This window comes from Oncorhynchus keta, unplaced genomic scaffold (genome assembly GCF_023373465.1).
Source record: "Oncorhynchus keta strain PuntledgeMale-10-30-2019 unplaced genomic scaffold, Oket_V2 Un_contig_24869_pilon_pilon, whole genome shotgun sequence".
In the NCBI taxonomy this organism is placed as follows: domain Eukaryota; kingdom Metazoa; phylum Chordata; class Actinopteri; order Salmoniformes; family Salmonidae; genus Oncorhynchus; species Oncorhynchus keta.
This window is the reverse complement of record NW_026284142.1, coordinates 45,435-57,500: the sequence shown is the minus strand read 5'-3', so window position 1 is coordinate 57,500 and position 12,066 is coordinate 45,435. Positions and strand designations below refer to the sequence as shown.

The window sequence follows — 12,066 nt, the reverse complement described above, 5'->3', positions numbered from 1 at the left end:
AGCTAACCTGTGTTTTGGTATATTGCGCTTGTGATTTCATGAAAATTAAATGTTTTTAGTAATTTAATTTGAATTTGGCGAGCTGTGTTGATGAAAATGATCCCGCTACCAGGATGGGTGCCAAGAAGTTTTAACACCCTTATGATCTTTAATCAACCACAGAGAGTCAGGACACCTGTTCAATGTCCCGTCTGAAAGATGACAACCTACACAGGGCAATGTCCCCAATCACTGCCCTGGGGCATTGGGAAAGAGTGCTCTACTTGGCCCTAATTCCAGACGACAACCTACACAGGGCAATGTCCCCAATCACTGCCCTGGGGCATTGGGAAAGAGTGCTCTACTTGGCCCTACTTCCAGACGACAAGCTACACAGGGCAATGTCCCCAATCACTGCCCTGGGGCATTGGGAAAGAGTGCCTCCTACTGGCCCTACTTCCAGCAGGATCTGATCTCCCATCCAGGGACCGACCAGGACCCACCCTGCTTAGCAACTGTGTGTGTGTGTGTGTGTGTGTGTGTGTGTGTGTGTGTGTGTGTGTGTGTGTGTGTGTGTGTGTGTACCCCAGTGTTCGGCGGAATGCGGAAACGGAACCCAGACCCGGGGCGTGGCCTGTTTACTCCATGACAACGGTCGCCTGGAGGCTGTGGACCAATCAAACTGCTCCCACCTGGATCGACCAATGAGCTCTCAGAGCTGCCACTTGAAGGTGTGTGGGGTGCAGTGGTACGCCACCGATTGGAGCACGGTGAGTTCAATTCAAGGGGCTTTATTGGCATGGGGAACAAGTGTTAACATTGCCAAAACAAGTGAGGTAGATAATATACAAAAGTGAAATAAACTATCAAAATTAACAGTAAACATTACACATACAGAAGTTTCAAAACAATAAAGACATTACAAATGGCATATTATATATATATATATATATACAAACAGTGTTTTAACGATGTACAAATGGTTAAAGTACACAAGATAAAGTAAATAAGCATAAATATGGGTTGTATTTACAATGGTGTTTGTTCTTCACTGGTTGCCCTTTTCTCGTGGCAACAAATCTTGCTGCTGTGATGTCACACTGTGTAATTTCACCCAGTAGATATGGGAGTTTATCAAAATCGGATTTGTTTTTGAATTCCTTGTGGATCTGTGTAATCTGAGGGAAATATGTCTCTCTAATATGGTCATACATTGGGCAGGAGGTTAGGAAGTGCAGCTCAGTTTCCACCTCATTTTGTGGGCAGTGTTGCACATAGCCTGTCTTCTCTTGAGAGCCATGTCTGCCTACGGTGGCCTTTCTCAATAGCAAGGCTATGCTCACTGAGTCTGTACATAGTCAACGCTTTCCTTAAGTTTGGGTCAGTCACAGTGGTCAGGTATTCTGCCGCTGTGTACTCTCTGTTTAGGGACGAAGAGCATTCTAGTTTTTTTGTTCATTATTTCCAATGTGTCAAGTAATTATCTTCTTGTTTTCTCATGATTTGGTTGGGTCTAATTGTGTTGCTGTCCTGGGGCTCTGTGGGGTGTGTTTGTGTTTGTGAACAGAGCCCCAGGACCAGCTTGCTTAGGGGACTCTTCTCCAGGTTCATCTCTCTGTAGGGTGTGTTTGTGAACAGAGCCCCAGGACCAGCTTGCTTAGGGGACTCTTCTCCAGGTTCATCTCTCTGTAGGGTGTGTTTGTGAACAGAGCCCCAGGACCAGCTTGCTTAGGGGACTCTTCTCCAGGTTCATCTCTCTGTAGGGTGTGTTTGTGAACAGAGCCCCAGGACCAGCTTGCTTAGGGGACTCTTCTCCAGGTTCATCTCTCTGTAGGTGATGGTTTTGTTATGGAATCACTTTGTAGAATTCAACGTCTCTTTTCTGGATTTTGATCATTAGCGGGTATCGGCTTACTTCTGCTCTGCATGCATTATTTGGTGTTTTACGTTGTACACAGAGGATGTTTTTGCAGAATTTGGTGTTTGTCCCATTTTGTGAATTCTTGGTTGGTGAGCGGACCCCAGATCTCACAACCATAAAGGGCAATGGGCTCTATGACTGATTCAAGTATTTTTAGCCAGATCCTAACTGGTATGTCGAGTTTGTTATTCCTTTTGATGGCATAGAATGCCCTTCTTGTCTTGTCTCAGACTGTTCACAGCTTTGTGGAAGTTACCTCTGGTCTTACTGAGATTTACTGTCAGGGCCCAGGTCTGTCAGGGCCCAGGTCTGTCAGGGCCCAGGTCTGTCAGGGCCCAGGTCTGGTAGAATCTGTGCAGAAGATCTAGGTGCTGATGTAGGCCCTCCTTGGTTGGCGACAGAAGCACCAGATCATCAGCAAACAGCAGACATTTCACTTCAGATTCTAGTAGGGTGAGGCCGGGTGCTGCAGACTGTTCTAGTGCCCTCACCAATTCGTTGATACATATGTTGAAGAGGGTGGGGCTTAAGCTGCATCCCTGTCTCACCCCACGGCCCTGTGTGAAGAAATGTGTGTTTTTTGCCTATTATAACTGCACACTTGTTGTTTGTGTAAATGGATTTTATAATGTCGTATGTTTTACCCCCAACACCACTTTCCATCAGTTTGAATAGCAGACCCTCATGCAAATTGAGTCCAAAGCTTTTTTGAAATCAACAAAGCATGAGAAGACTTTGCCTTTGTTTTGGTTTGTTTGGTTGTCAATTAGGGTGTGCAGGGTGAATACGTGGTCTGTCGTACGGTAATTTGGTAAAATGCCAATTTGACATTTGCTCAGTACTTTGTTTTCACTGAGGATGTGAATTGGGGTCAAATTTGTATGTATCAAAAATGTACTAGTCTGTTGTTAATCATAATGCAGAGGATTTTCCCAAGGTTGCTGTTGACGCATATCCCACTGTATTTATAATAATAATAATATATGCCATTTAGCAGACGCTTTTATCCAAAGCGACTTACAGTCATGTGTGCATACATTCTACGTATGGGTGGTCCCGGGAATCGAACCCACTACCCTGGCGTTACAAGCGCCATGCTCTACCAACTGAGCTACAGAAGGACCAAATTTGTCTCCACTTTTCTCTCTCTGCACCTTTCTTACTCTACGTCTGTCTGTCTGTCTGTCTGTCTGTCTGTCTGTCTGTCTGTCTGTCTGTCTGTCTGTCTGTCTGTCTGTCTGTCTGTCTGTAGTGTTCTCGCTCCTGTGACGGAGGTTACCGTGTGCGTGAGGTGTGTTGTCTTGCCGACAACGTGACCCCAAGTGAGCTGTGTGACCTCAGTGCGACCCCTGAGAGTCGGGAGGATTGTAACACCCAGCCCTGTTTACCTGAGACAGGTATGACCTCCCTCCTCCATCCATCCATCAATCTATCCCTCTTTCCTCTTTCCCTCCCTCCCTCCACTCTCTCCATCCCTCTCTCCTCCTCCCTCTACCCTCTCTCCTCTCCTCCTCCCTCTCTCACACCACCCAACACACTGTGTAATGTCTCCTCTAGTCTCATCGTATAGTATCCAGTACTTTACCTGTGTAATGTCTCCTCTAGTCTCATCATGTAGTATCCAGTACTATATCTGTGCAAAGTCTCTCTCCTCTAGTCTCATCATGTAGTATCCAGTACTATATCTGTGTAATGTCTCTAGTCTCATCATGTAGTATCCAGTACTATATCTGTGTAATGTCTCCTCTAGTCTCATCATGTAGTATTCAGTACTATATCTGTGTAATGTCTCTAGTCTCATCATGTAGTATCCAGTACTATATATGTGCAAAGTCTCTCTCCTCTAGTCTCATCATGTAGTATCCAGTACTATATCTGTGCAAAGTCTCTCTCCTCTAGTCTCATCATGTAGTATTCAGTACTATATCTGTGTAATGTCTCCTCTAGTCTCATCATGTAGTAACCAGTACTATATCTGTGTAATGTCTCTAGTCTCATCGTGTAGTAACCAGTACTATATCTGAGTAATGTCTCTCTCCTTTAGTCTCATCATGTAGTATCCAGTACTATATCTGTGTAATGTCTCTAGTCTCATCATGTAGTAACCAGTACTATATCTGTGTAATGTCTCCTCATGTAGTATTCAGTACTATATCTGTGTAATGTCTCTAGTCTCATCATGTAGTATCCAGTACTATATCTGTGTAATGTCTCCTCATGTAGTAACCAGTACTATATATGTGTAATGTCTCCTCATGTAGTAACCAGTACTGTATCTGTGTAATGTCTCCTCTAGTCTCATCGTGTAGTGACCAGTACTATAACTGCGTGTTCGTGGTCCAGGCCAGGTTGTGTGTGTACTCCTACTACAGGACTGCCTGCTGCTCATCCTGCTCCATCATCACACACACACACTCCTCAAGAACCACCTCCGCAGCACACACACACACACACACACACACACTCCTCAAGAACCTCCTCCGCAGGTGATGACTTCCCCAGATAATAGTTGGTCTCCCTAACAGAGATCACCTGGCTCCTGGAAAACACACCTGAAGGAAACACACCTGAAGGAAACACACCTGAAGGAAACACACCTGAAAGAAACACACCTGAAGGAAACACACCTGAAGGAAACACACCTGAAAGAAACACACCTGAAGGAAACACACCTGAAGGAAACACACCTGAAAGAAACACACCTGAAGGAAACACACCTGAAAGAAACACACCTGAAGGAAACACACCTGAAGGAAACACACCTGAAGGAAACACACCTGAAGGAAACACACCTGAAGGAAACACACCTGAAGGAAACACACCTGAAAGAAACACACCTGAAGGAAACACACCTGAAGGAAACACACCTGAAGGAAACACACCTGAAGGAAACACACCTGAAAGAAACACACCTGAAGGAAACACACCTGAAGGAAACACACCTGAAGGAAACACACCTGAAGGAAACACACCTGAAAGAAACACACCTGAAGGAAACACACCTGAAGGAAACACACCTGAAGGAAACACACCTGAAGGAAACACACCTGAAAGAAACACACCTGAAGGAAACACACCTGAAGGAAACACACCTGAAGGAAACACACCTGAAGGAAACACACCTGAAGGAAACACACCTGAAGGAAACACACCTGAAGGAAACACACCTGAAAGAAACACACCTGAAGGAAACACACCTGAAAGAAACACACCTGAAGGAAACACACCTGAAAGAAACACACCTGAAGGAAACACACCTGAAAGAAACACACCTGAAGGAAACACACCTGAAGGAAACACACCTGAAGGAAACACACCTGAAGGAAACACACCTGAAGGAAACACACCTGAAAGAAACACACCTGAAGGAAACACACCTGTATCAACACCATCACTCACCTGGCCTCACCTCCACCTGAACACACCTGTATCAACACCATCACTCACCTGGCCTCACCTCCACCTGAACACACCTGTATCAACACCATCACTCACCTGGCCTCACCTCCACCTGAACACACCTGTATCAACACCATCACTCACCTGGCCTCACCTCCACCTGACCACACCTGTATCAACACCAACACTCACCTGGCCTCACCTCCACCTGAACACCTGTATCAACACTCACCTGGCCTCACCTCCACCTGAACACCTGTATCAACACCAACACTCACCTGGCCTCACCTCCACCTGAACACCTGTATCAACACCAACACTCACCTGGCCTCACCTCCACCTGAACACCTGTATCAACACCAACACTCACCTGGCCTCACCTCCACCTGAACACCTGTATCAACACTCACCTGGCCTCACCTCCACCTGAACACCTGTATCAACACCAACACTCACCTGGCCTCACCTCCACCTGAACACCTGTATCAACACTCACCTGGCCTCACCTCCACCTGAACACCTGTATCAACACCAACACTCACCTGGCCTCACCTCCACCTGAACACCTGTATCAACACCAACACTCACCTGGCCTCACCTCCACCTGAACACCTGTATCAACACCAACACTCACCTGGCCTCACCTCCACCTGAACACCTGTATCAACACTCACCTGGCCTCACCTCCACCTGAACACCTGTATCAACACCCAACACTCACCTGGCCTCACCTCCACCTGAACACCTGTATCAACACCAACCTGGCCTCACCTCCACCTGAACACCTGTATCAACACTCACCTGGCCTCACCTCCACCTGAACACCTGTATCAACACCAACACTCACCTGGCCTCACCTCCACCTGAACACCTGTATCAACACCAACACTCACCTGGCCTCACCTCCACCTGAACACCTGTATCAACACCAACACTCACCTGGCCTCACCTCCACCTGAACACCTGTATCAACACTCACCTGGCCTCACCTCCACCTGAACACCTGTATCAACACCAACACTGGCCTCACCTCCACCTGAACACCTGGCCTCAACCTGAACACCTGTACACTCACCTGGCCTCACCTCCACCTGAACACCTGTATCAACACCCAACACTCACCTGGCCTCACCTCCACCTGAACACCTGTATCAACACCAACACTCACCTGGCCTCACCTCCACCTGAACACCTGTATCAACACTCACCTGGCCTCACCTCCACCTGAACACCTGTATCAACACTCACCTGGCCTCACCTCCACCTGAACACCTGTATCAACACCATCACTCACCTGGCCTCACCTCCACCTGAACACCTGTATCAACACCAACACTCACCTGGCCTCACCTCCACCTGAACACCTGTATCAACACTCACCTGGCCTCACCTGAACACCGGACTCCATTATCAAAACACTCCAGTGACCAAGCCCTTGATTTTCTCAAACTTGTTCACACATCCGTTTGCTCACTATTGATATTGTTCATGTTAAAACTTCCGGCTTCACTTCCTCATCTGTCGTTGTTTATGTCTTGTGATGCACCAGGTTTATATTAAACAACCCAACTACAGTATTTATTTATTCATTATTTATTTATTTATTATTATTTATTCTAAAAATAAAGACTTTCAATAATCTGGGACTTTGATTATTTAGAAGGAGGACAGAAGAGAGCTCTGTTTCCACGCCGACGGAGGAATGCAAACGTGTCCACAGGGTTGACCTGCGGTGGGGAGTGTATGGAGTCAGAACGTTGGACGCTTTAACTCGATGACCAAGTCAGACCTCCTGAGAGGAGATATCTATTATCTCTGCTGTCAATTGAGAAAGCAAAACTGGACGCAGAACATTAAGAGGATGGTATCATATGAGGAGACTCCTAGGGTGATGGTATTATCTGAGGAGACTCCTAGGGTGATGGTATTATCTGAGGAGATTCCTAGGGTGATGGTATTATCTGAGGAGATTCCTAGGGTGATGGTATTATCTGAGGAGATTCCTAGGGTGATGGTATTATCTGAGGAGATTCCTAGGGTGATGGTATTATCTGAGGAGATTCCTAGGGTGATGGTATTATCTGAGGAGACTCCTAGGGTGATGGTATTATCTGAGGAGACTCCTAGGGTGATGGTATTATGTGAGGAGACTCCTAGGGTGATGGTATTATCTGAGGAGATTCCTGGGGTGATAGTATTATCTGAGGAGACTCCTAGGGTGATGGTATCATCTGAGGAGATTCCTAGGGTGATGGTATTATCTGAGGAGACTCCTAGGGTGATGGTATTATCTGAGGAGACTCCTAGGGTTGGTATTATCTGAGGAGATTCCTAGGGTGATGGTATTATCTGAGCAGACTCCTAGGGTTGGTATTATCTGAGGAGACTCCTAGGGTGATGGTATTATTTGAGGAGACTCCTAGGGTGATGGTATTATCTGAGGAGATTCCTAGGGTGATGGTATTATCTGAGGAGATTCCTAGGGTGATGGTATTATCTGAGGAGACTCCTAGGGTGATGGTATTATCTGAGGAGATTCCTAGGGTGATGGTATTATCTGAGGAGACTCCTAGGGTGATGGTATTATCTGAGGAGACTCCTAGGGTTGGTATTATCTGAGGAGATTCCTAGGGTGATGGTATTATCTGAGCAGACTCCTAGGGTTGGTATTATCTGAGGAGACTCCTAGGGTGATGGTATTATTTGAGGAGACTCCTAGGGTGATGGTATTATCTGAGGAGATTCCTAGGGTGATGGTATTATCTGAGGAGACTCCTAGGGTGATGGTATTATCTGAGGAGATTCCTAGGGTGATGGTATTATCTAAGGAGATTCCTAGGGTGATGGTATTATCTGAGGGGATTCCTAGGGTGATGGTATTATCTGAGGAGACTCCTAGGGTGATGGTATTATCTGAGGAGACTCCTAGGGTGATGGTATTATATGAGGAGACTCCTAGGGTGATGGTATTATCTAAGGAGATTCCTGGGGTGATAGTATTATCTGAGGAGACTCCTAGGGTGATGGTATCATCTGAGGAGATTCCTAGGGTGATGGTATTATCTGAGGAGACTCCTAGGGTGATGGTATTATCTGAGCAGACTCCTAGGGTTGGTATTATCTGAGGAGACTCCTAGGGTGATGGTATTATTTGAGGAGACTCCTAGGGTGATGGTATTATCTGAGGAGATTCCTAGGGTGATGGTATTATCTGAGGAGACTCCTAGGGTGATGGTATTATCTGAGGAGATTCCTAGGGTGATGGTATTATCTAAGGAGATTCCTAGGGTGATGGTATTATCTGAGGAGATTCCTAGGGTGATGGTATTATCTGAGGAGATTCCTAGGGTGATGGTATTATCTGAGGAGACTCCTAGGGTGATGGTATTATCTGAGGAGACTCCTAGGGTGATGGTATTATGTGAGGAGACTCCTAGGGTGATGGTATTATCTGAGGAGATTCCTAGGGTGATGGTATTATCTGAGGAGACTCCTAGGGTGATGGTATTATCTGAGCAGACTCCTAGGGTTGGTATTATATGAGGAGACTCCTAGGGTGATGGTATTATCTGAGGAGACTCCTAGGGTGATGGTATTATCTGAGGAGATTCCTAGGGTGATGGTATTATCTGAGGAGACTCCTAGGGTGATGGTATTATCGGAGCAGACTCCTAGGATTGGTATTATCTGAGGAGACTCCTAGGGTGATGGTATTATCTGAGGAGACTCCTAGGGTGATGGTATTATCTGAGGAGACTCCTAGGGTGATGGAATTATCTGAGGAGATTCCTAGGGTGATGGTATTATCTGAGGAGATTCCTAGGGTGATGGTATTATCTGAGGAGACTCCTAGGGTGATGGTATTATCTGAGGAGATTCCTAGAGTGATGGTATTATCTGAGGAGACTCCGAGGGTGATGGTATTATCTGAGCAGACTCCTAGGATTGGTATTATCTGAGGAGACTCCTAGGGTGATGGTATTATCTGAGGAGACTCCTAGGGTGATGGTATTATCTGAGAAGGGTGATAATGTGGTGATGGTGTTATCTGAGGAGACTCCTAGGGTGATGGTATTATCTGAGCAGACTCCTAGGATTGGTATTATCTGAGGAGACTCCTAGGGTGATGGTATTATCTGAGAAGGGTGATAATGTGGTGATGGTGTTATCTGAGGAGACTCCTAGGGTGATGGTATCATCTGAGAAGACTCCTAGGGTGATGGTATTATCTGAGAAGGGTGATAATGTGGTGATGGTGTTATCTGAGGAGACTCCTAGGGTGATGGTATCATCTGAGAAGACTCCTAGGGTGATGGTATTATCTGAGCAGACTCCTAGGATTGGTATTATCTGAGGAGACTCCTAGGGTGATGGTATTATCTGAGGAGACTCCTAGGGTGATGGTATTATCTGAGGAGACTCCTAGGGTGATGGTATTATCTGAGGAGATTCCTAGGGTGATGGTATTATCTGAGGAGACTCCTAGGGTGATGGTATTATCTGAGGAGTCTGCTATGGTGATATGTGGTGATGGTATTATCTGAGGAGACTCCTAGGGTGATGGTATTATTTGAGAAGACTCCTAGGGTGATGGTATTATCTGAGGAGAATCCTTGGGTGATGGTATTATCTGAGGAGACTCCAAGGGTGATGGTATCATCTGGGGAGACTCCTAGGGTGATGGTATTATTTGAGAAGACTCCTAGGGTGATGGTATCATCTGAGGAGACTCCTAGGGTGATGGTATCATCTGAGAAGACTCCTAGGGTGATGGTATCATCTGAGGAGACTCCTGGGGTGATGGTATCATCTGGGGAGACTCATATGGTGATATATTGTGATGGTATGATCTGATAAGACTCCTAGGGTGATGGTATTATCTGAGAAGGGTGATAATGTGGTGATGGTGTTATCTGAGGAGACTCCTAGGGTGATGGTATCATCTGAGAAGACTCCTAGGATTGGTATTATCTGAGGAGATTCCTAGGGTGATGGTGTTATCTGAGGAGACTCCTAGGGTGATGGTATTATTTGAGAAGACTCCTAGGGTGATGGTGTTATCTGAGGAGACTCATAGGGTGATATGTGGTGATGGTATTATCTGAGGAGCCTCCTAGGGTGATGGTATTATCTGAGGAGACTCCTCGGGTGATGGTATTATCTGAGGAGACTCCTAGAGTGATGGTATTATCTGAGGAGACTCCAAGGGTGATTTGTAGTGATGGTATTATCTGAGGAGACTCCCAGGGTGATATGTGGTGATGGTATTATATGAGAATAGTCCTCTAGTCCTCAAGTCTCTCCTCTAGTCCTCATCACTCTCCTCTAGTCCGCACCTCTCTCCTCTAGTCCTCATCTCTCTCCTCTAGTCCTAATCTCTCTCTAGTCCTCACCTCTCTCCTCTAGTCCTCATCTCTCTCATCTAGTCCTCATCTCTCTCATCTAGTCCTCATCTCTCTCCTCTAGACCTCGTCTCTCTCCATTCTCTTCCAGTCCTCATCTTTCTCCTTGTCCCCATCTCTCTCCATTCTCTCGTCCTCATCTCTCTCCATTCTCTAGTCCTCATCTCTCTCCATTCTCTAGTCCTCATCTCTCTCCATTCTCTTCCAGTCCTCATCTCTCTCCTTGTCCCCATCTCTCTCCATTCTCTAGTCCTCATCTCTCTCTCTCTCTTAGTCCTCATCTCTCTCCTCAATTCCTCACCTCTCTCCTCTAGTCCTCACCTCTCTCCTCTAGTCCTCACCTCTCTCCTCTAGTCCTCATCTATCTCATCTAGTCCCCATCTCTCTCCATTCTCTAGTCCTCATCTCTCTCTCTAGTCCTCATCTCTCTCCTCAATTCCTCACCTCTCTCCTCTAGTCCTCACCTCTCTCCTCTAGTCCTCACCTCTCTCCTCTAGTCCTCACCTCTCTCCTCTAGACCTCGTCTCTCCATTCTCTTCCAGTCCTCATCTTTCTCCTTGTCCCCATCTCTCTCCATTCTCTCGTCCTCATCTCTCTCCATTCTCTAGTCCTCATCTCTCTCCATTCTCTTCCAGTCCTCATCTCTCTCCTTGTCCCCATCTCTCTCCATTCTCTAGTCCTCATCTCTCTCTCTCTTAGTCCTCATCTCTCTCCTCAATTCCTCACCTCTCTCCTCTAGTCCTCACCTCTCTCCTCTAGTCCTCATCTATCTCATCTAGTCCTCATCTCTCTCCTCTAGTCCTCATCTGTCTCCTCTAGTCCTCATCTCTCTCATCTAGTCCTCATCTCTCTCCATTCTCCTCTAGTCCCCATCTCTCTCCATTCTCTAGACCTCGTCTCTCTCCATTCTCTTCCAGTCCTCATCTTTCTCCTTGTCCCCATCTCTCTCCATTCTCTTCCAGTCCTCATCTATCTCCTTGTCCCCATCTCTCTCCATTCTCTAGTCCTCATCTCTCTCCATTCTCTTCCAGTCCTCATCTCTCTCCTTGTCCCCATCTCTCTCCATTCTTTATTCCTCATCTCTCTCCTCAATACCTCACCTCTCTCCTCTAGTCCTCATCTCTCTCCTCTAGTCCTCATCTCTCTCCTCTAGTCCTCATCTCTCTCCTCTAGTCCTCATCTCTCTCCTCTAGTCCTCATCTCTCTCCTCTAGTCCTCATCTCTCTCCTCTAGTCCTCACCTCTCTCCTCTAGTCCTCACCTCTCTCCTCTAGTCCTCACCTCTCTACTCTAGTCCTCACCTCTCTCTAGTCCTCACCTCACCTCTCTCCTCCTAGTCCTCCCCTCTCTCTAGTCCTCACCTCTC

At 46.5% G+C, this 12,066-nt stretch overlaps 1 protein-coding gene and 1 long non-coding RNA gene across 43 annotated transcripts in view; one reads left to right on the top strand and one right to left on the bottom strand.

Annotated features, from left to right (window-relative positions):
• Positions 1-4,390, top strand: part of adamtsl7 (ADAMTS-like 7) — a 35,067-nt gene extending 30,677 nt beyond the window's left edge. The window contains exons 10-12 of the mRNA XM_052505863.1: positions 570-749; positions 3,153-3,297; positions 4,197-4,390. Of these exons, the coding sequence (XP_052361823.1) occupies positions 570-749; positions 3,153-3,297; positions 4,197-4,390 (519 nt within the window). The remainder of the gene's footprint in view (positions 1-569; positions 750-3,152; positions 3,298-4,196) is intronic.
• LOC127922179 (uncharacterized) lies at positions 4,345-6,866 on the bottom strand. Of its 42 annotated transcripts, XR_008110601.1 has the most exons (10): positions 6,618-6,866; positions 6,411-6,571; positions 6,085-6,273; positions 5,694-5,997; positions 5,316-5,555; positions 5,158-5,202; positions 4,918-5,037; positions 4,738-4,872; positions 4,543-4,587; positions 4,345-4,482 (listed from the first exon to the last, which is right to left on the bottom strand). It is a non-coding gene; the product is annotated as an uncharacterized LOC127922179 (long non-coding RNA). The 42 variants fall into 42 exon arrangements; XR_008110600.1 differs by lacking the exon at positions 4,543-4,587 and having other exon boundaries at positions 4,455-4,542; XR_008110617.1 differs by lacking the exons at positions 4,345-4,482; positions 4,543-4,587 and having other exon boundaries at positions 4,664-4,872; positions 6,085-6,146; positions 6,249-6,273.
• Between the last annotated feature and the right edge of the window lie 5,200 nt (positions 6,867-12,066).